General features: G+C 35.5%; 1 protein-coding gene across 34 annotated transcripts in view; it reads left to right on the top strand.

Annotated features, from left to right (window-relative positions):
• RIMS1 (regulating synaptic membrane exocytosis 1) overlaps nt 1-23143 on the top strand; it is a 436905-nt gene that overhangs the window by 211413 nt on the left and 202349 nt on the right. For 33 of the 34 annotated variants that reach the window (XR_013960390.1, XM_080664365.1, XM_080664336.1 and 30 more), the window contains 2 exons: nt 2072-2285; nt 4886-4897. The exons of the other annotated variant lie outside the window; for it this stretch is intronic. Coding sequence is in view for 32 of the 33 variants with exons in the window: in XM_080664365.1 (XP_080520491.1) it covers nt 2072-2285; nt 4886-4897 (226 nt within the window). In the remaining variant the exon portion in view is untranslated. The remainder of the gene's footprint in view (nt 1-2071; nt 2286-4885; nt 4898-23143) is intronic. 34 annotated transcript variants of the gene reach the window in all.

Here is a 23143-nt window from a genome sequence, read left to right as displayed (position 1 = left end):
GTTCTTGGTCACAGAGACTCAGTACATGTCCTAGGCAGCTGTTTGTGTCAGAGCTGTGTTACCTTTCTGAATTACTGCTCCTATTTCATTTTTCTCCTTCGAGGATCTCCATACCTTCTTTCCAACTCAAACACGAATTAAAAAGTATTCTTTTAAATATTTTCCAGCATGTGTGGCAATATAATTTTTCAGGATATTTAGTCCTCAGCATGAACTGGTGTGTAAATTTATTTTTTGTTTTTTCTTTTGTATTTTCTTAAGTGGATTTGATTTGGTGGTTCTCACAATAAATACTAATTCATGGACTCCCTCTATGCTTAAAGTTTATTTCTGTTTCTTTGATTTGAGGTATTTTCTTACTTCTACTCCTTAATTATTTTCTTTAATACAAGTTTTAAGATTTTCAGTGCTATTTTGTATGGTTACTTTTTAAATAATAGATACCCACAGTTCTTTTTTACTGTGCTATGCTTTTTTTATGTAATGTATTCAATAACTTCAATAAATTGATCAAGTATTCTTTCATTTATCAAATAACAGATCACTATATCCTTCTATAAACTGAAATGAGTCTTTAAGTTGAAAAGGTTTCAGATTCTAAAGTACTTTATGTGCTTTAATTATGGGAATTAACTAGGAAAAAAGTGTCAATGGGCGAAGCAGGAAAGGTATTTCAGAATTTTAAAAGTAATCAGTAAATTTCTGCTCAAAAGCTATTGATGTCAAAAGGAAAACATAATGAAATCCCAATGCTTGAAGTGCAGTGCTTGGACTTAACTTACTTGGTTCTGTTTCCAGGGAGTGCCAGTTCCCCACAGCTATGTTAGATGTGGAAGGTCAAGCTAACTGCCTGAGTGAACAAGAGCATGTGTGTGCTCTGTGTCCTAGGGGCTTAATCACAAGGAACAACAACAGCCTGTAATTATTGGAACCCAGAGTCTACTCACACCCAGAAAACGAGCTCTGATACACACATGCATTTGATTAGCCACTTCCCAGGAGCTTCTCTTCTGGTGTAATAGCCAATGACTGTTGGCTAGGCCTAGGATGACTCTCCGTTCTCATTTACAAAACTAAGGCATCCTTTCACTGGAGAGTCACTGGATATCCTAAGGTTCTATACAGAATGCTAATGGTTTCTACTTGTAATGATTTAAGATTGAGGGATTTGAACCAACGTGGAGGGGAGGGAACTTGAATCATATTAACTGTAAATGTGGGGCATGTAATAATCTGAATATTTACAAGGTGTGGTTTAGAACATTTAATGTGACTTGGAAGAGCCACCAAGTTAAAATATAATTTGTATATTTTATCAAATACTTGAAGCAAAATGCACAGTTTCTAGGAAGAGGGGGTGAAGGAAGATACGTTGTAGAACACAGATTGCCTAGCAACATAGTTTAAAATGTCTTTCCCCTCAAGTATGGATCATCCCTATATAATAAAGAGCTAATATGCTAATTAGACCAAACAGCAGAACAAGCATCCGGAAGACCTTCCAAAGGAACCGGGGCTTCGAGGGCCGGCCAAGGCAGGTGAGGCTGCGAGGGCGAGCCCCTTGCATGAATTTCGTGCATTGGGCCTCTAGAACATACATAATGGATTATGGAATCAATTTACTGTGACACTTTTGAAAGATAGTAATCAGTATTAAATTTAGAGTAAGATAGAAAATACCAGAGAACATCACATATAGTTACTAGGCTGAGTATTTTGCATAACTTTTGCTTCGGTTATTTACACACAGGAGTGGAAGGTGTTGAGACATAGTTTAAATACTTTGAAAGCCACCTGCCTAAAAGAGGCAGAGGCATGGAGCGGGTACATGAATTCCACTGTTGGGAACAAACAATGATTCTATCTACTTATATCTGTGTGGTTCAGTGCAGGTAAAAGTGGGACTAATAGAATACATGCTAATACATTTCTTACCTTTGTAGCTAAGATTAGTGGGGAAGTAGCTTTGTATGTTTTGCTTTAGCTCAAATAGCTATGAATCTATTCTGTTTGGGGGAAAAAAATGTCTTCCATCATTTATTTAGTTTGCTACCATTCTCTCTTTTGCCAGGAGATTGCATCAACAATTTGAAAGCTATAAGGAACAAGTGAGAAAAATAGGGGAAGAAGCACGGCGTTACCAGGGCGAGCACAAAGACGATGCTCCGACTTGTGGCATCTGTCACAAAACAAAGTTTGCTGATGGGTGCGGCCACCTCTGCTCCTACTGCCGCACCAAATTCTGCGCCCGTTGCGGAGGTCGTGTGTCTCTGCGATCGAACAGCGTGAGTATTCTGGGGGCATGAGAGAAAGGTTGAATGTGGATACCAATCTGTACACTTCCCAAGCATAAATAACGCATGCGTGTTAGAGAGCAAACGCGTGCATAAATGTACACGAGTATGCCCCTCCCCATTTCGTTTTTTTTTTTCATAAGATTCACAGTAGTGTAGTAGTGATGAAAATAATTCATAAAAAGATAGCTTCTATATGTTGTATCTTTTTTAAAAATATGTTTTTATTTATTTCAGAGAGGAAGGGAGAGGGAGAGAGAATCATAGATCAGCTACCTCCTTGCTTGCCCCCTACTAGGGATCGAACCCGCAACCCCAGGCACGTGCCCTTGACCAGAATCCAACCTCGGACCCTTTAGTCCACAGGCCGATGCTCTATCCACCAAGCCAAACCGGCCAGGGCTATATGTTGCATATTAATAAATTATTCCTATTCAGAATCAACTGATTTAGCTTTAAAAGTAAATTTATTTTCTGAAGAATGCAGTAAACGTAGATATAGTATCATGAGTTGTAAAACTTAAAAGTTATGGCCAGTTCTTGTAAAAAAACAAAACAAAACCCTCCTTTAGTTTCTGCAACATTGGTTTCAGATTGAATGAAGGTAAAATGCAAAGTAAACTGTATGGCATTAAATGTAATGTAATTTCATATCATGTTAAAGAAATATAGTGCTTATTTTATCTCATGGAAATTATTCAAATTTTTAAAGAGTATGTTAAAGCATTTTTAATGTGCTTTTTAAAAACTTATTTGTTCTCTATGACATATATTTTCACTTGATGTAGTTTCCTTAGTTGCCTTACATAACAGCTACTCTTCCATTATGCCAGTACTTTAAATACATTCAAAATTTTGAGGCAATAAGATGCTAATATAAGGGACTTAATATTATAATTTGTGAAATACTAGATTAATTATAATAAGTATTTAGTTTAGAACACATTTTAATGTTGCACTTTATTACATTCCAAATGTTAGTACAGTAGAATTATTTATAGGGATGTCTGTATGAGTTTTCTTTGATACAGACCTTCAATGTAATGTAGAAGTTAAGATTATCACAGACAATAGTGTGGTGAAGGCCTGGAAAGGGGGGGAGGTTAAGGGGTCAATAGGAGAAAAAGGGGGACATCTGTAATACTTTCAATAAAAAGATAAAATTTAAAGAAGATTATCATATAACTAAATAATACCCATTGCTAGTTTAAAGAATTTCATGTATTATCTAATCATGTATAGACTTTAACTTAATACAAAGTTATATTTAAAAATAACAGGAATGCTTTAAGCACTCTTGATATCTTCCTAATTTGGAAAATCACTGTTAAAATTACACTGAACATCCCAATCAGCATTGTATTCTTTTGGGAGTGTGTTTGAGTAGTAGGTAGAATTAAGGCATTCAGTAAAATAGATATTATACTTTAACGTGAGCCTACTATTATCTTTGTGGCCTTGGAAAGATAATTTAATTAAAATAGTTAAAATTAGGTCTTCATGAAATGCATATTTTTATGCTTTATTCTTATAGCCACATAAGTTTTCTTTTTTACTTCTAAAAGTTGTATGCCACCTTAAAGATTTTCTAGAACAACCTTGGGTTAAGATATTGTCTAGCACATAAAAAGTGTGCAAGACCTATTTGTTAATTTTCCCTTATTTAGTATTCTTAAACACACTGTTTTGGAATGAATTCTCACAAACCAGACCTGGGAATGATATTTTAGGGGGCAAATCAGCTGAGTGTTAATGCTGGCTGAATGTGTTAAACCTCCCATTGTAAGTTTGAGGCAAACTAATATAAATATAGTTAATCACTGATATATTAAAATGTTAGGGTTAAACTCATGTTTTAAAAAGGAAAGGTGTTTAAAGAAAATTGAGCTAGGAGAGAATACTTGGGAGTAGACACTCTCTCCTAATGTAGTTCATCCATCTTTACTAAACCCAATCCAATTTTGGAAAAAATATCCAAAAGAACAAAATTTAAAAAAATAACACACACAATTTAAACTATTTAATTTTGAACATAAGACAAAAAATGTAAAACATTATTTTTTGTATGATAGTTAACTGTTGAAATGTGTATTACAAATAAATATTGCTTGTGGAATAATTTATGGTTAAAATAAAGTATTTTGTTATTTATTACAAACATTTCCCATTCTTAGATTTTTTCAATTTGTAACTATAAATATTTTAATACAAATTTGATAAAATTATTCACACATTTTAATGTATCTTTTAATAATAGGTAGACTATGCTAGTGAATTAAGCTTTCTGAAGAACGTTTAAAATGTTTATTTCATAATCCAATTTCTAAAAATTGTAGAAATTATAGTGCCCAACTTTTGTATCTAGCATATAGCAGGATCCATATATATGCATTTTCAGTGAAAGATTGAACAATGACTATTTGGAGGGAAGAGTAAGCATTTAATTTTCAATATACTTGTATTTTAACACTTAAGAGTGACATATAATTGTTTTTCTTAAAAACCCATTTATTAATATATGCCTTATTTTTGTTTTTCTCTTCCTCTCTTTCTTCTTCCTTTACTCTGCTTCCTTGGATGCTTTCCCAAAGGAGGACAAAGTGGTTAGAATCCATGATTTCTTTTCTATCATTTGTTATATAATGTTGTGAACTTTATTAAGTGAATGTTTCATCTAGTATTGTTAATCACTATATTTCACAAAGAAATTATATGTTAGAAAGAGCTCATTCCCAGTTCTCCTGGAAAAATAATAAAATGAATATCTAGGAACATTACAGAGTTCATATTACTAGGTAAAGTTTGGGTAGTTTCCGTTCATGGGAATGGTGATATTTAATATAATTTAAACCATTATGAACTTATATGTCCTCTTAGCTCTCTGAGTTTTGATGATGTCAGGAGCAATAAAGTCTAAGGGACTTGACCTCTCTCAGCACTCAGTAGATGCAGAGGTAGATCATTTGACACTTTATTGCAAAGGAATGGAATGAACTGACTTAGTGAAGAGAATGGATGTAATGTAAATCAAGAGCTCAAAAAAGTGATTTTTCTATAGAACACAAGTAGCAGAGTTGTCATATTAAACCACATTTTATACCATTTTCTTCTCCTTCGTGCATAGAAATCACACCCTAGGGGAGTGAAAGGTCACTTTGAACTTTTATCTGCTGTAGAAACCACAGAGGCTGTGCTCAGGGAGATAGGGTCCAAGTGGAACCTTCAGCCAGCCTGTCCTTTGAGTGTACACTATACACTTTCATTTGGTGTAAATTACAATTTCTCCATAGCTCATTGATTTCCCAATATGAGACTGAGACAGTGAGTATTTGGGGTTCAATATATCAACTCAGCTGCCTTTGTTCAACTGTTTTCAAGTTTAAATGGTGTACTGCTGTGCTTAAGTAGCAAGCATGACATTAAATTGAACATTAAGTGTGTTTTAAAATTTGATGCTAGTATATGTTCAGTAGTGTTTTTCTGTGAAAAAGAAATCAGATTGAAAATTATCTAGTTTGTTTTCACTAAATGTGTTTGTCTTTACCAATAGTGGTACATGAGATCATTTGGGGGCTTTTAGTTTAATATAAAATATACTGTATTAGAAAAAAATATAATCAGAATGTTATATCTTTGGTGTCATGAATAGTATTACTTTGGATGAGTCCACTTCAAAAATAGATGATTTTTAATTCCTTTAACTAGTAAAAGTTTAAGTAAATAATAATGCTGGTGTTATGTGCACTTGGTGTTAAGACTTCAGCTATTCTTGCAGGGTTGGCCTGACTCATTGTCCCTTTGACAACACTTCCCATAATGGTAGGTTATTTGTGCTTATGATGGTTACTGACATTGCAATGAGAGTTTAAGTGGACTTTGTGGTTTTCAGGCTAAAAATAGGGAGGAAATACCTGTAAAATACTATCACTCTCAGTTATTTTATTCTCTTGATTAGTATGCCTATATCAACCATTTATTTTTAAGTAGTTTGTCATATGTCATAATTTTATTAGAAAGCTTTTAGCCATTTGAGATTGTTCAATGAATTATCTTTTCATCCAAGAACACTGAAGCCAGCTCTTGTCTGACCTGTGTTAAAGAAAATAACTGAGTATTAAACAAATTACTTGATTGGTGATTCTTTCCCTATTTCTCTGAGCTCTTTCATTTCTGGTAGAGAAATTATAATTTACAGGTGTGTGTGTGTGTGTGTGTGTGTGTGTGTGTGTGTGTGTGTGTGTGTTGATATGAGTAGAAAGGGAAGAGAATGGCACTTTTCTAAAGCAATCTCCTTCTTGATCAATATAAGATTAATGAATTCTACTTAGTTTTAAATTGCTGAATAATTGTGACTACAATACTAGTGTGCATGATCTAATCTAAGCATAGCTAACATAATTCTTCCTTTTATTAACTCCAACAAAAAGTATTATTGATCACAAATTTTGCATCCTGGCAGTGTTTTATTTTAAAACCACCCTTAGCCTGAATCAAATCTAACAGTATCTTGGAAGATTGTGTACTTGCATATAGAGAAAGTGGCTCTCATAAAGAGTCACCTTGCATTTGACATAGGTAATAGCTTATAGTAGAGGATTATTTTATACAAGTGCACACTCTCATAGGTAAAATTATGGTCATTTACTTCATTGAAAGTCCTCCCAGCTGGTTTAAATTGCTTTTGTCTTTTTTACTCTCTATTTGGTGGCAGAATATTGAATTTAGATATCAACTCTTTTGATAACATTAGCACTTTGCTGTTAGTAAACAAACTGAATTGAATCCTCCATATTCAGTCCTTTACTGATTATGATTATCTTCAGTATTTTTTGGGAGGAGGGGGACAGGAATAGGGTGATTGATTTGTGAATACAGCAACTAAAAATGAACTTGCTACATTTCTAAATAATCTTTATTTTCACAAAAAAGTGTCAGGCTTTATAAGATAAGACTATTTGTAATAAACATCAGCAATACTATGAAAAATAGAACCCCACCTAATTTTCTTATTCTTTCAAAAATGTGAAAGATGTATATATCTACCTTTTAAACAAGTGTAAAAGATACATTTTTATATCAAGATAGTAACTGCCCTAACCGGTTTGGCTCAGTGGATAGAGCGTTGGCCTGTGGACTGAAAGATCCCAGGTTCTATTCCGGTCAAGGGCATGTACCTTAGTTGCGGGCACGTCCCCAGTAGGAGGTGTGCAGGAGGCAGCTGATGGATGTTTCTCTCTCATTGATGATTCTAACTCTCTATCCCTCTCCCTTCCTCTCTGTAAAAAATCAATAAAATATATTTTTAAAAAAGATAGTAACTAATAAGTTATGATTTTTTAAAACTGGCTCCTCATGGCTTTTAATTGCTATTTGTTTTTAGAAATCATGTTAACTGATGCATTGATGAAGCAAGTATAGTTTTGTACAAAAAATTCATAATAGACAAGGTGGGGTGAAATAGGACAGTGGGGAGTTAGTAACTGGACTTTTTAAAAAATCATTAGATGTTATTTATGGGATGATCGATTCATAACAACATAAAGAATTTTACCCTTACAGACTTTTCTCTTAAATACCAAATTTATGATTTTTAAAAATCTCTTGCTAGGGTTAGATAAAGAGAAGCAAATCAGTAGAATAATAACCATTTTTTAAAAATGGTTTGAATGATTGCATTAAATATTTATTCTTATTATGAAAAATCTTCTCAGAGTTACCCATATTTAGTCCATGGCATGATGAAGTGTGTGATCATAGTTTTCAAAGTTCATTATTTTGAGAAAAGCATCTGTAAAAGTTTGCCTGAACCCACTTTCATGTTCTCTTTTTATTTTTCTAGATGATTTGACAATGATTTCTCTGCAAAAATGTTCTATTAAAGAGTCTTTCCAGAAATATAATATAGGCCTAAGTAGGGAAAGTTTATAACTATAGATAAAACTATCAATAAGTAAATGTTAGGGTGGATGAAGGGGAGAACTTTCTCTAAGTAATTTAATAGTTTATCTTTCTCAAGGTGTCTCTTCTCATTTTGTTGTGCTTGTCACAGAGAGTAGCAAAACGTCAACCTGTAAAAACTTTTATGTTGGGTAATTCAGAAAGTTGTAAATTTTTTATTCCAAATCTGTTTTAGTAATTTGCTATATTGTTTTTCAAGGGCATGGAATTTTAATTTCTTACATGTAGCATTACTATTCTGGAAATGTTTGCTAATATTCAATAATCATTAGGAAGTTTATGGTTCTTGTTTTGCCATCAACCTGAAATCATTGTTAAATACACTTTAAAAAAATTGTTTCTGGAAATTACAATTTCACAAGCCAGTGTTAAACACGGATGCATAGTAGCACTAAGGGAGTTGTGGCAGGGTGTAGAAACGTATCCTCCTCTAGTATAAGGGAGCTTTCACAAAGCGAAAGGTAAAACCATGGTAAAAAGCCCCTAGTTTTTGTGAACATCTCTTCTTTATATACCAAGGAGTAAGGTTGCAGGTCATATAATAGCTCTGTGGTTAACATTTTGAGGAACTGATGACGTGTTTTCCCAATCAGCTGAGCAGCAATGTTTGAGGGTTCCGATTTCTCCACATTTTTGTCAACACTTGTCTGCCTTTCCCGCCCCCCCCCCCATAATGATCATATTTCATGTGAAATAAAATGATATCTCATTGTGTTTTTCATAAAGCTGATTTTAAGCAAAAGTTTGATATTTCCAAGGATCCCCTGTGATTGTGTGGACTTAGGTTCTTGAATAAAAATGTTTCTAAGTCAGCAATTTCTTGAGAATAGATTTTTCTTAAAGGACAAGTATCTTCAAAGCATTAGAAGTTCAGCTTCTTTCTTCCCTCTGGATTCTTTATTTTCCTTACATTAGAATTATGTAAATACTTATTAATCTACATAAATCATTCAGAACAGGAGCTCTGTTAAATTTAAGATACCTTGGAATCTAATATCTGGCTAGACTAGCTCTCCCTAGGGCAGTGGTCGGCAAACTTATTAGTCAACAGAGTCAAATATCAACAGTACAACGATTGAAATTTCTCTTGAGAGCCGAAAACCGACTTCTGTGCATGGGCCACGAAGTTTCAATCACACTGTACGTGTGCGCCCACACGTGGTATTTTGTGGAAGAGCCACACTCAAGGGGCCAAAGAGCCACATGTGGCTCGCGAGCCGCAGTTTGCCGACCACGGCCCTAGGGTGCACACAAATTAAGAGATTTTTTTTTATTGCCAGTTGAAGAGACTATTTTATACATGCAGAGAGAAGTTGCAGGTTCATTTTGCCATTCAGGTATAGGTCTGAAATTAACACAGAAACTCTAGCCCAGACTTTAAAGGTATGTTCTTCTGTCAGTATGCATGGGACCTTTTCTTGAGGGATGTGAGCTTTTATTAGCATGCAAACAAATAGACAGGCATAAAGACCAACAACCAGATTTTCTGATTTCTTCGGTCTAACTTTGAATATATCCTTGATGCCTGCCATCCAGTAGATTTCGTTATATATAGATTCCCTATTATTGATGCCACTAGTGGGGAATAGATTATTAGTCATGAGCAAAGCCTGTTTTCTCTGATAGTAGAATAGCCACTCCAACTCTCTATGGTTGCTGTTTCCATGGTATGGCCTTTTCTATTCTTTTCATTTCATTCTATTTTTATCTTTGAATAGAAAGTGTGTCCCATATAAACAGTACATATTTAGATTTTTTTTTAAAAAAAATCCATCCTGACAATATTTGCCTGTTGATTGAATTTTAATCCACTCCTATTTATTATTATTGATATGATTGTATTTATGGCTCCCATTTTATTTTTTGTTTTTTTTTTTTTTTTTTTTTTTTTTGTACCTGAGTTCTTATTTTACTGCTTTCTTTTTTCACTAAATAAGTATTTTCTAGTCATGTTTTAATTATTTCAGGGATTTTTTATGGTATTTTGAGTACTTTTGCTTAGTGGCTCTAGGGTTTCCAGTACACATCTTAATTTATCAGAATCTACTTTATATTTATACTACCTTAATTCCAGTGAAACATATAAATGTTAACTCTATAGAGCTTTATTCACCCTTTTCCCTTTTCTTTGCTATTATTGTTATTTGCTTTATGTCTATATATGTTACAAATCCAACAAGGCATTATTATGATTATTACTTTATATAATTTTATGTTTTTGAAAGAAAACAAGAGAAGAAATAAGAGCAAGTATATATCTATAAGATCTGTTATATTAACATTCTTTGTTACAATTTTTTGTTTTCCTCATTTCTACTTGTGGATTCAAGTTACCATCTGGTATCACTTCCTTACTCCAATACAAATTGTTTTGTTGTTTTTTTTTTCATCTGAATTCATACTACTGTCTAGTGTCACTTTCAGCCTTAAGGACTTCCTTTGGTATTTCTTTGTCCTTTTTTCAAGTTTTAGTCAACTCTATTTATTTATTTATTTTTTCCTTCCCAGTGAATTTATTAGGATAACACTGGTTAACAAAATTCTATCAGGTGCACAATTCCAAGTCATCTGTATACTGTATTGTGTGTTCACCACCACAAGTCCTTTGGTGTATCTCTTTAAGATGAGTCTTCTAACAATGAATTTTATCATTGCTTTTGTTTATCAACAATGGAATGTCATTATTTCATCTTCCTTTTTGGAAGATAGTTTTGCTGGGTATAAGATTCTTATTTGACAGGCTTTCCCCCTTCTTTTAGCACTTTGAATATATTATTCCGTAGCCTCTGACTTCCAATGTTTTTTTTAAGTCAGCTATTAATCTTATTAAGATTCTCTTATACATGATGAGTTTATTTTATCTTGCTGCTTTTAAGAATTTTTCTTTGCCTGTTGCTTTCAACATTTACTATGATGTGTATGTGTCTGGGTATGTATCTCAATGAATTCCTATTACATTCCTTGAGTTTCTTGGATATATTATGTTTTCCATCAAATTTAGGAAGTTTCCAGCCCTTATTACTTAGATTTTTTTTTTTTGGTCTCTTTCTTTCCTCATTATGGCAACTATTATTACACATGTTAGTGGCACACATTTCTCTTAGGCTCTGTTTATTTTCTTCATCATTTATCCTCTTTTCATCAGATTGCGTAGTCATTATTGATCTATCTTTATATTCATGATTTTTTTTCTCTGCCAGTTCAAATCTATAATTAAAGCTCTCTAGACAAATTTTCATTTTGACTTTTGTACTTTTCAACACTATAATCATTTTATTTTAAAAATAATTTATTTCTCTATATTTTTATATGATGAAACATTATTGTCATAACTTCCTTTATTTTTGAGCATGGTAATTTCAAATTAGTGGTTAGTGCCATATAAATAAACACTTTATTCAAGACATTTTTTTTGGATAATTTTACACTTTGCCCTAAGACATGTGAACAGACACAAAATAATGTAATATTTTGTGTTTTTTAAGAGTTGGAATATTTAATGAAATATTACTATATCAAACATCAAATGAATAATTGAAGTAATTGTCTTCTAATTCATCTTGAAATTATTTTGAAAAGAAAATGTTTAGATTATGTAAACCCATTGTTTAACTGCATCTATCACACTGGTGAAGTAAGGTATTGTGATAGAGAAAATGAGGGCTTTAGAATTTGACTTGGCACAATTTAGTAAGTACAGATGAATCAAAAATATACTTTCATAATTTACTTTTAAGTAGATCAGCATTGTTTAAATGTTTTGCAAAGTAATTTCCAACTTAGGTTATTTCATGGAATTGTATCCACACTGAAAGTTAGTTTACGTATTACAGGCAAAGTTCTTTTTCGGTAGAGAGTAAAAGTATGTCCAGAGAAGTTTAGAGATTTTCTAGACATTAAAAGGTTGACAGGATGCAGTTGAAAATCCAGAGTGCCTGTCTTAGAACTTGTGACATTTAAAATAAGATCATGTGATTAATTAATTTTTTCCAAGATGAATTCTCATTATAAACAGTAGAGACTGTTTTAAAGGAATATTAAATCTCATTTTTTTTGTGGACATGTTTTAATTCCTCTGCTTTGCTCTGATTACTTGGATGACATGGACTATATTTTATTTTTTCTTGCTGATTTGCTCAGCATTTATCACAATGCTGCAAATACAGTCAGCACTTTATGAACTTTGAATGAATGAATGAATGAATGAATGGCACTTCTCTGTACCTTTTATTCCTCAATTAAGTTTTTTGAAATTCTTATGTTTGAAGCTCTAAAATACAACTTTGCATTTTAGCATATCTTCTTTCTTAGTTATTGTATGAAGTTGTCTCATTGAACCAGGGACCTTTGGCTTTATCTTTTCCACGTAGTTCAGATTACATGGTGTTAGAGAGATATTTGGTCCCTGTTTTTTCTCACACAAGACTCTGGAAGATACTTGAGTTGAGAATAATAAGGAGGCTTCTCCAAAGCTATTCTGCTTAACCAAGTCCAGATATGAACCAATCTCAGTAGTGAATGGTGCATTCATGAAAGATGGGGATAGATTTTAATGTTTGGAGTATTTATTCATTCAAGATGTGTAAGCAATCTCCTTTCAATTTCATGAATGTTTAAGGTATGATTAATACACTTCTTGGTTGGTTTTTATTATTAACTGAAATGAATTAAATTTATTTTCATTTATATTTTTTATAAGCACATGAGTTTGATTGAAAGTCAAAGACTTATAAGGCACTGAGTTTTATTAGTCATACAAAAAATAGATAACATGTTATTGACAAAGCATGGTATTATTAGAAACTGATTTCACTTGTTCTTTCAATTCACTCTTTTATAAGAAGCAGTGTATTTTTAGAAATATATGACCCAAATACATAATGCATTGTATTTTTGCCATCATTTATAAGCAAATTAAAATAGAAAACACCAAGTTGCATTTACAAAGTAAGTATGTTTGTTACAAACATTTGGGATTGTCTTTTTACAGATTTTTCAGTATTCTATAAAACTGCTTCCCCCACTTTGATTTTTGTTTAATGCAATAGAAAATATTTGAGTAAAAAATATAATATTATAGTCTAATATAGTATTCTTCTGTAGAAAGTTATTGCATGTTTTTGTGATTTTAAGTGCTTTTTGTATTATTTCTTTTTAATTTATTTCAGAAAGCTAAATCTGTGTAGTTAATTCTTCTACTTGAATAGTTGGCTATAGAAAATATATAATCTCCTACTCCTTATTCAACTGTGTGGTTATAATAATTTAATGTATAGTCTACAAATGCAAATAACTTTCTATCAGTTTAGTTGGAAGATCATTTATATATTTAATTGCTTGTATTAAGATGCTTTCTTATGAACCCGATTTTTTAAATATACATTTTTTATTTATTTTTAGAGAGAGAAAAAGGGAGAGGGAAAGAGAAACATCAATGTGAAAGCGAGACCTTGATCAGCTGCCTCCTGTATGCCCCCTACCAGGGATTGAGCCCACCACTCAGGCATGTGCCCTGACTGGGAATCAAACCAGCAACCTTTCAGTACACTGGACATCACCCAACTAACTGAGCCACACCCACCAGGGCTGAACTCAATTTTTTTGTTTGCATTCACAGAAAGCATTAAAAATTATATTATTATTTTTTAAATATATTTTATTGATTTACGAGAGGAAGGGGGAGGTAGAGAGAGATAGAAACTCAATGATGAAAGAGAATCATTGGTTGGTTTTCTTCTTCATGCCCCCCACTGGGGACTGAGCCCACAATCCGGGCATGTACCCTGACCGAGAATCCAGCCATGACCTACTGGTTCATGGGTCAATGCTCAACCACTGAGCTACACTGGCCAAGCCAGAGATATTCCTATGTATACACTACCAAAGCATTGTAAGGGCCCCTCCAGTTTTCAAGTCCATTTCAGCGACCACAGAGACTATTGGGAGGTTCTATCCCATACTTAAAGCATGGAAATCTTTGATGAAGCAGATGTTCTGTGCCTCTGGTCTAGCTTTTAGGGAAATAAAATAAAAGAAAGTCTCCTCTCAATGCAGAAAACTTCTCCACAAAGGTGGATGAGAAAGAAAACAGTTTTATTATTGAGTAAACATTAAACCAAAATGTGATGCACATTACAGGAAATTCACTAAGAGATGGACAGAAATAAATCTCACCCTTTTATATAGCCAGGCAGGTACAACCTGTGTCTTCAAGATAAATAGTAACTAGTCCTCAAATTGGAGGACTTGATAGCACCTTTTGTCACACACAGTTCATCCTATCCTAAATTCATCTGGTTAATGGGGTGACCGGAAGAGTTAGTTAATTGGCATTATCCCAAGGTAAATTAACTTCTTATGCCTTTATGACCAGAGTTAGTTTTGTTAGTTGGAGGGAGGTACCTGAGGAAGTTAGCCTCCTACTTTCTGCAGAAACTGAGATACGGGTGCTGCTTTGTTTGATGATTCCTTCTCAAAGAGGTGGCTTCATGTCCTTGGGAAAGACATCTCTGGGTCTTAAAGCCACAAGAGACTTCCTTAGCTTTTAAATATATTTCAAACAGAGAAAGAACTTATAAGTAAATGCTCTAAGAAAAATGGGATGGAGGAGTCTCTATCCTTAGTTTCAACAGGGAGAATTAAGCCTCTTATTTATTTATTCTTTTAAGATTTTATCTTTTCAATTTATCTTTATTGTTGAAAGTATTACCAATGTCTCCTTTGCCATCCTCATTGACCTCCTCTATCTAATCTGCTCCTGCCCCCACCCTAGGCCTTTTCATTTATTTTAAAAAATTATATTTGTCCTTGCACAGCCTTTCTGCACCCATCTACAGCCCTCCCCTCATGCCTAGGGTGCCTAGGGTGCCTAGGGATTACCAGTCTCAGGATCCCCAGGGCTGCCAATCTCCAGCTTCTTCAAGACTGGGGAATCTTCCAGGATTCCTCCATACAATCTACAGTGTGCTTCTCTATCTTACACACACACACACACACACACACACACACACCCTTGAGACAAGGAAATAGAAAATAGCCTGATTGAATATTGGTATGGAATCTGGGGCCAAAAATCACAGATTAATATCTTAATGAATTATTTTTTCACCATACCACTAACATTATTTTAACTCCTTAACTGTTTCTGAAGTGAACCAACTGACCAGATTATATTAATTGCAATTTTGTGTGTGTGTGTAAATATTCCTTCCTTCTTTAGCCTTATAATATATGTTACTGGAATCTTAATTTCTTTTGTGAGTATAATGTTCTCTCTTTAATGTTCCCACATTGCCTGACCATTTCATGACATTAAATTAACTCATTAGAGTCTATACCTTAGCATAATTACTGCTCCCATTTCATTATTACCACTGAAAAATTTTACAGGTGTTTCCTTCATGTTTGAAGTTTTTCCAGAATTGCTTGCATTATTCTCCATTCACCTTTCTAGGCTCCAGGTAGCCTGTGGATATTTACCCTTCTAGCTCTAAAGTGATCTTTAAGTTAAACTTACCTATGGCAAATTCATATGTGATTAAAGAACCATGTATGTTGATCTGTTTTTATAAGATACTAGAGTCCTGGTGCATGAAATTCAAGCTTGGGTAAGGTCCTTAGGCCTGGCCAGCAATCAGTACTGATTGGGGCCTCCCAGCTGCTGGCTGGGGCCTTCCTTCCAGCTGCAGGCTGGGGCCTTCCTTCGTTCTGCACTGCCCCCTGGTGGTCAGCACACATCATAGCAAGCGGTCGAACTCCAGGTCTGTCTAACTCCCAAGAGGACAATTTGCATATTAGCTTTTTATTATATAAGATTATCTGTGAAGTATTACAGTATTCCGTAATTCCCTCAGTAACATGTGAATCTGTGTTCAAAATGGCCTATAAATTCCATATGTAATAGAGCAGGTAACTTTAACTGGTTGTACGAAAAGACCCTCTTTTGGTGATGGTAACAGTGACATGGGAGTTGGGTCATCTTCATTTAAATTGCAGCCCTGTGTCCTGGGAAAAAGTCACAGCTTCTCTGGACTTAGTTTTTTACTTAAAAAATGGAAGTAATATTAATACCAACTGCTCAGAGATATTGAATAGATAAAAGAGTAAGAAATTTCTGATATTGGAAAACTATACAAGTATAAGTCTTTTATTTATTATTTTTTGCATTTTAAGTAGAATAGAAAGAACTAGGTAAGTATTAAAGCATTAATGCAGTTGGACCCTAATTTGGTTGTTTTTCTCTTAAAATCAATTAAACTATATTTCTTTTACTCATTGCAAACTGATAAAAATGGATAGTTAATCTCTGTTAGCTTCTACTATCTGAGGTAAAATGGTAACTGCATTCAACCATTATTTTATGGCTGCATCTTCAGATAGCCTCAAGAAGCATCCAGGAATTGTAATAAGCAAAACGTGGCCGGAACCTTCATGCTCCCAAACTAGACTGTTACGATTCCTGTTCACATATTTCAATAGATGACTCTTCTATGGTTCCTCCTTTACATGTATTCTCTTCTACCCATTATTTCAGGAGGAGATCATTTTGAGTCTTGCAAAATAATCAGAATTAAAAAATTTTTCAACCAGTTGATTTCAATTATTAGCAGTTTCTCAGATCTTTTTGTTATTTGTTTCTTGCATGTGCTAACTATTTGTGGTAGCCAAACTCTTTGGCTAGGTGATTAGTTCAGAAACTTTATTATTTAATATGCCTGAATGACATTTGCTCTTATGTGGTATATACCATTCCCAGCTACCTTTCCCCTAAATTTATTACTTTACACACCAGCTTTATTTTTTCGAGAAAAGCATATTTTACTTTATTGATATATTCATTCCTTTGCTGTGAAGTTTGATTATTTTTAGGTCAATATTTTATCAATGCTACTGCAATAGTTAAGCATAAATTGAGTGTAATCCACATCCATTTTTTAAGTAAAATATTAAGGTAGAGCCTGATTATGGAAGTAGGTCATAATGATGGATAATCTGCTTAGAGACATGTGTTTTGAGGATATTGTGCACTTTGATCCACTAAATTCTCTTACAGTAACATCAACATGATTCTGTTACTGTACATTTTTATCTTAGTGCTTTTATTATTTTATTTATTATTTATTTTTCCACAAATAGCACATTGTTTTAAACATATTTTGGGGCACATATCTTATACCATTTATCTTATAATGGCAAAATTGTATCCTACAGACTATTTGGGAGGTTGTATGAAAGGACAAAGGATTGAAATTTTGATATTTCTTGAGGAAAATACCCTAAGGCAATGGAATAGAATATTTACAAGCCCATTTTTATAAATAAAAAGCAGACCAGACCTTTCTTTTCAAAACAAGGAAATTGACAAAATTTTTTAAAAAATAACCATAAGGGGATCCCCAACATATGAAAATTTTTACATTGTTATTTCTAAGAAATTTGATTGTTTAGAAAGCACAAAGTTAGAAAGGAGAGGGTGTGCTAAGAAGGAAACAGGAATTGATCAATTTAGTTTCTCAGACATTGATTCATTACTTATGGTGTTTTTAATATATTTTTTTAGTCTGTTCTTTCCTTTTAGTGGAGGAAGACCTATCCCTAACATCTGTTGATAATACATATTGTGATTAGCATGACGTTGTCAGTCTTTTTTCTCAAAAATCAAGAGTTAGAATCTTCCTATACTAAAAGACTTATACTTGTGTAGTTTTCCAATACAAGAAATTTCTTACTCTTTTAAATATTCAATATCTCTGAGCAGTTGGTAATAATATTACTTCCATTTTTTAAGTAAAAAACTAAGTCCAGAGAAGCTGTGACTTTTTTCCCAGGCAGAGTGGGAAGTGGCCCAGTTTCTCCATGAGGATAAAATAGGAGGAGGATGGCCTAAATGTGACCAAATTAGCATTAGTGACAGCAGTAATATCAAAATAAGAATTAATTTGCAAAACATATCATTTGAAAATTTCAACAATTGTGGAGGCAGACATTTTTGAAGCTGGTGTTTATTGAGCACATATTGTTGCAGTCAGTGTTCCCTGCTGTGCACGGGTGTACGTGTTTGTATCATACATCCATGTATTTTATTTAATCATTTGGGCCACTTTATTATTATCTCCATGTGACAGGTGAGGAAACTGAGTCACAGCACAATTACTCAAGATCATGCTTGACTTACTCCATGCTTCACTTGGAGAAGGCTATTAGGAAAATCCAGGCAACAAATCACTTGACGGGCTGATGTAAATGCAGATTTCTACACTCCACCCCCAGAAATTTGAATAGATTTGGAATGGGGCCTAGAAATATGCATTTCTAATAATTTTTCAGTGATGCCTTTCCACAGACCACACTTTGAGTAGCACTGATCCTTGTTGTATACTATGATATTATAGGCTAAACACCAAGTATGGTTTAGTAATATAGTAACATCCCACTTATCCAAAATTCAACCTCTATCAACTTCAGGCTCTGAAAAACAGGTAAGGTAGGCAAAAAGATGGTGTGAAATTTCATAAATAATTTAACGATGTCCAAACAATTAAACCCATACTATCCTATCTAATAAAAGAGTAATATGCAAATTAACCATCACTTCACTACACCCACAAGCCATGCCCACCAGCCAATCAGGAGCAAGTATGCAAATTAACCCAACCAAGATGGCTGCAGCCATGGAGCAAGCAGGAGGCTTGCGTTTCTCCGGCAATGGAGGAAGCCAAGCTTTCTGCACACGCTGGCAGGCCCAGGCCTCCACAAGGCTACAAAGTTTCAATTATAGAAGATAAATAAATCCCAGTTACCAGGGCCTCTGCTTGGGTCGCTGGGGGGCATGGCCAGCCTGCAAACGATCATAGGCCCCTCACCCAGGCCACCCCATGCCCTAAGGGAACCCCCACCCTGATCCAGGACACCCTTCAGGGCAAACCAAACACCCCCCACCTGTGCACCAGGCCTCTATCCTATCTAATAAAAGAGTAATATGCAAATTGACCATCACTCCAACACACAAGTTGGCTGCCCCCATGTGGTCAAAGATGGCTGCCCCCATGTGGACACAAGATGGCCACAACAAGATGGCCAGCAGGGGAGGGCAGTTGGGAGGGACCAGGCCTGCAAGGAAGGGCAGTTTGGGGCAATCAGGCTGGCAGGGAAGCAGTTAGGCATCAATCAGGCTGTAAGGGGAGTGGTTAGGGGGTGATCAGGCTGGCCGGCAGAAGCGGTTAGGGGCAATCAGGAAGGCAGGCAGGCGAGCAGTTGGGAGCCAGTAGTCCTGGATTGTGAAAGGGATGTCCGACTGCCTGTTTAGGCTCAATCCTACCAGGATCGGGCCTAAACAGGCAGTCAGACATCCCTAGAGGGGTCCCATATTGGAGAGGGTGCAGGCTGGGCTGAGGGACACCCCCCCCCCCTGTGCACGAATTTCATGCACCGGGCCTCTAGTTAATTCATAAGAGAGCCTCATGTGCTCTTAGTTTATTCATAGCTCATAACTAGATTTTATTATTAACCTTCAAGTTTACAAAATTGAATTAGAAGAGAAAAAGAACCTACTGCAGTTTAGCAGGTCCCTTGGGAGAAGTATCTGATATTTTCAGCAAACAGTCAAACTAGCAAAACAGACAAAAGAATTTAAAAAATATAGCAGGCTGGACCTATGATGTGCATAGTCCAGCTTGGCTGTGCATCTCAGTTGGACTTGAGTATTTTCCATTCTCACTGGTTGCAGCACAAACAAATATATCTGCTTCTTACAGTGATGGCTCTAGGAGGGAACAAAACATGAATTTAGAATCAAACAGAGTGGTTTCATATCCAAGCTTCTCTACTTACTGACTGTGGATGACATTCAGCTTTCTACAGCTAAGTTTTCTCATCTGTGAAGCAGTCATAGCAGTTGCTTCCCTAGGTGGAGTAAATAAAACAAGCAGGCAAGTTCCCTAGCAGGATACCAAGTGTAATAGAGATATAAACTTCTCCTCTGCTATCCTCCAAGGGCATGGAAGATAGAGGGGATTGGATATGTAGTCATTACCTGGATAGCTTCAGGTTGGCTATTTCCACTGTGCCTCAGTTTTCCCATTTGCAAAGTGGAGTTAGTAATATCTTTTTTTCTGGAGTAGTGTAAGAATTATCAATAGTATGTATATAGTGTTTGGCATATATTAGACCTTCAATAAAATGATAAGTGTAATTATTCTATTGGTCAACCTGCCAATATTGCAAGTGTGCTATATATTTTGGAAATATTTGTATCTTACATGACAAAAAATTAATGTGAAACTAACAAAAACAAAACAAATGCAGTAGGCCAATATAATTTATTCATTATGAATCTGGTTGTTTATAATTGAACTTTATATATTAACTAGAGGCCCGGTGCCTGAAATTCATGCACGGGGGTTGTGTGTCCCTCAGTCCAGCCTGCACCCTCTCCAATATGGAACCCCTCGAGGGATGTCCAACTGCCCGTTTAGACACGATCCTGGTAGGATCGGGCCTAAATGGGCAGTCGGACATCCCTCGCACAATCCAGGACTGCTGGCTCCCAACTGCTCGACTGCCTGCCTTCCTGATTGCCCCTAACCGCTTCTGCCTGCCAGCCTGATCACCCCCTAACCACTCCCCTGCCAGCCTGATTGATGCCTAACTGCTCCCCTGCCAGCCTCATTGCCCCTAACAGCTCTCCCCTGCTGGTCTGGTCCCCCCGAACTGCCCTCCCCTGCAGGCCTGGTCACCCCTAACTGCTCTCCCTGCAGGCCTGGCCCCCCCAAACTGCTCTTCCCTTCAGGCCTGGGCCCCCCCCAACTACCCTTCCCTGCAGGCTCGGTCACCCACAACTTCCCTCCTCTGCCAGCCTGGTCACCCCTAACTGCCCTCCCCTGCTGGCCTGATTGCCCACAACTGCCCTCCTTTGCAGGCCTGGTCCCTCCCAACTGCCCTCCCCTGCTGGCCATCTTGTGGTGGCCATCTTGTGTCCACATGGGGGCAGCCATCTTTGACCACATGGGGGCAGCCAACTTGTGTGTTGGAGTGACAGTCAATTTGCATATTACTCTTTTATTAGATAGGATAGAGGCCTGGTGCACAGGTGGGGGCTGTTTGTTATGCCATGAAGGGTCCTGGATCAGGGTGGGGGTTCCCTTGGGGCATGGGGCAATCTGGGCGAGGGGCCTGTGGTGGTTTGCAGGCCATCCACACCCACTGGAGACCCAAGCAGAGGCCAGGGCTCTTGGAAGCAGTTTTCTGGGATTTATTTATCTTCTATAATTGAAATTTGTAGCCTTGAGTGGAGGCCAGGGCTGGCCAGGGTGGGCGGGAAGCTTGGCTTCCTCCATCACCAGGGGCAACCCAAGCCTCCTGCTTGCTCCAGCTCCGTGGCGGCCACCATCTTAGTTGGGTTAATTTGCATACTCGCTCTGATTGGCTGGTGGGCATAGCAAAGTGATGGTCAATTTGCATGTTTCTCTTTTATTAGTGTAGATGTTTAAACCTTATCTTCACACAGAAAAACAAATATATACTTTAATATTTTGAATTTTTCTTGTGATAATATATGAATATGTTTATATACTTGAATATATCCATATATGTGAACATATAGATTTTAATTTGTCCCACATTCTCAGTATTGCAGATAGCTTTCTGTCATTACTCTTAGAGAATTAGCTTACCTAGATTGGTTTTTGGTTGGGAATTTGAGATCTTAAAATTTAATCTTGATATTATTATCCAGAAAAATATAGTTAAGAGAATGAGCTTAAGAGTGTAACAGAATTAAAATCTGGCTTCTCTGCTCATGAGTTTTGTGACTTAGGATAATCTACTTACCCATATTAGACTCAATTCCTCATTCATAAAGTGATATAATATTTTCTACTATGGGTGTTTTGGGGATGACTACTAGCATATATACCATGCATAACATGATATGCATTATAAATTCCTAGTAAATAATATTGCTGTTTACTTATTTTGTATTTCATTACACATTTGGTAGTGATAATAATAAAACTGGATCACTTACACTTCAATAATTTGGTTCTAAAAATAAATAAAAAATACTAACATTGTCCTTAGTCTCAAAGACAACACTCTCAATGGGTAGATAAATTAATAAGGGTAAAAAATGTTGTAGATATTTTGTGTAAGTTAAAACAGGAGAAAGAAAGGGACTGATTAACTCAACTTGGGTAGGTCAAGAAAGGCTTTCAAGAACATGACATTTGGTGTCAGTTTATTTAGTTGAAGTAAAAAGTTTTTGTTTAAATTATAATAATGAATATATAATGCAGAAGAGTGGATCAAAATAGTAAACAGAACACACATACAAACACTACCACAGCTACCCAAATTTTCTTTAAATATGGGAAAAATTAAAATACAAGCAAATTCAGAACAGAGCTAGCAAGTAAGAAGAGGTATGATTAGCTGCCCATAACTTTTTAGACTCTTCGAAGATAGAAAGCCCCCAAAACTTAATGAACAAAAGCAAACAATATGCTAGCCCCAAACACAGCAATAAAAATTACTACCAAAATAAAAGCTAGAGAGTAAATTATTATGTTTAGTGATAGCCAATATAAATATAAAAGGGGAAAACTATCAATGCAATTAGTCAAGAAAATCATTCATAATGTCAAGGACATCTGAGTTCATCTCATCTCTCAGCTCTACCCCTACACGTGTACACTTAAGAAAACAAGGCAGTAGCCTAGGTGACTAAGTCCCAGGCTAACACTCTAACAACTGAGGACTAGTGGACTGAAGTCAAAGAAAATTGAATTACCTATTTGAGAAAGGTGCTTAGTATAGGTGTCAGGGAATAAGGAGGGAGGAATAATTCCTTAGGGTGGTGATGTTTCCTCTCCTTTCTCAGAATGGTATAAAAAACT

This window comes from Plecotus auritus (genome assembly GCF_963455305.1).
Source record: "Plecotus auritus genome assembly, chromosome: 4".
In the NCBI taxonomy this organism is placed as follows: domain Eukaryota; kingdom Metazoa; phylum Chordata; class Mammalia; order Chiroptera; family Vespertilionidae; genus Plecotus; species Plecotus auritus.
The sequence above is the reverse complement of the archived record's forward strand: the minus strand, read 5'-3'. Positions and strand labels throughout refer to the sequence as shown.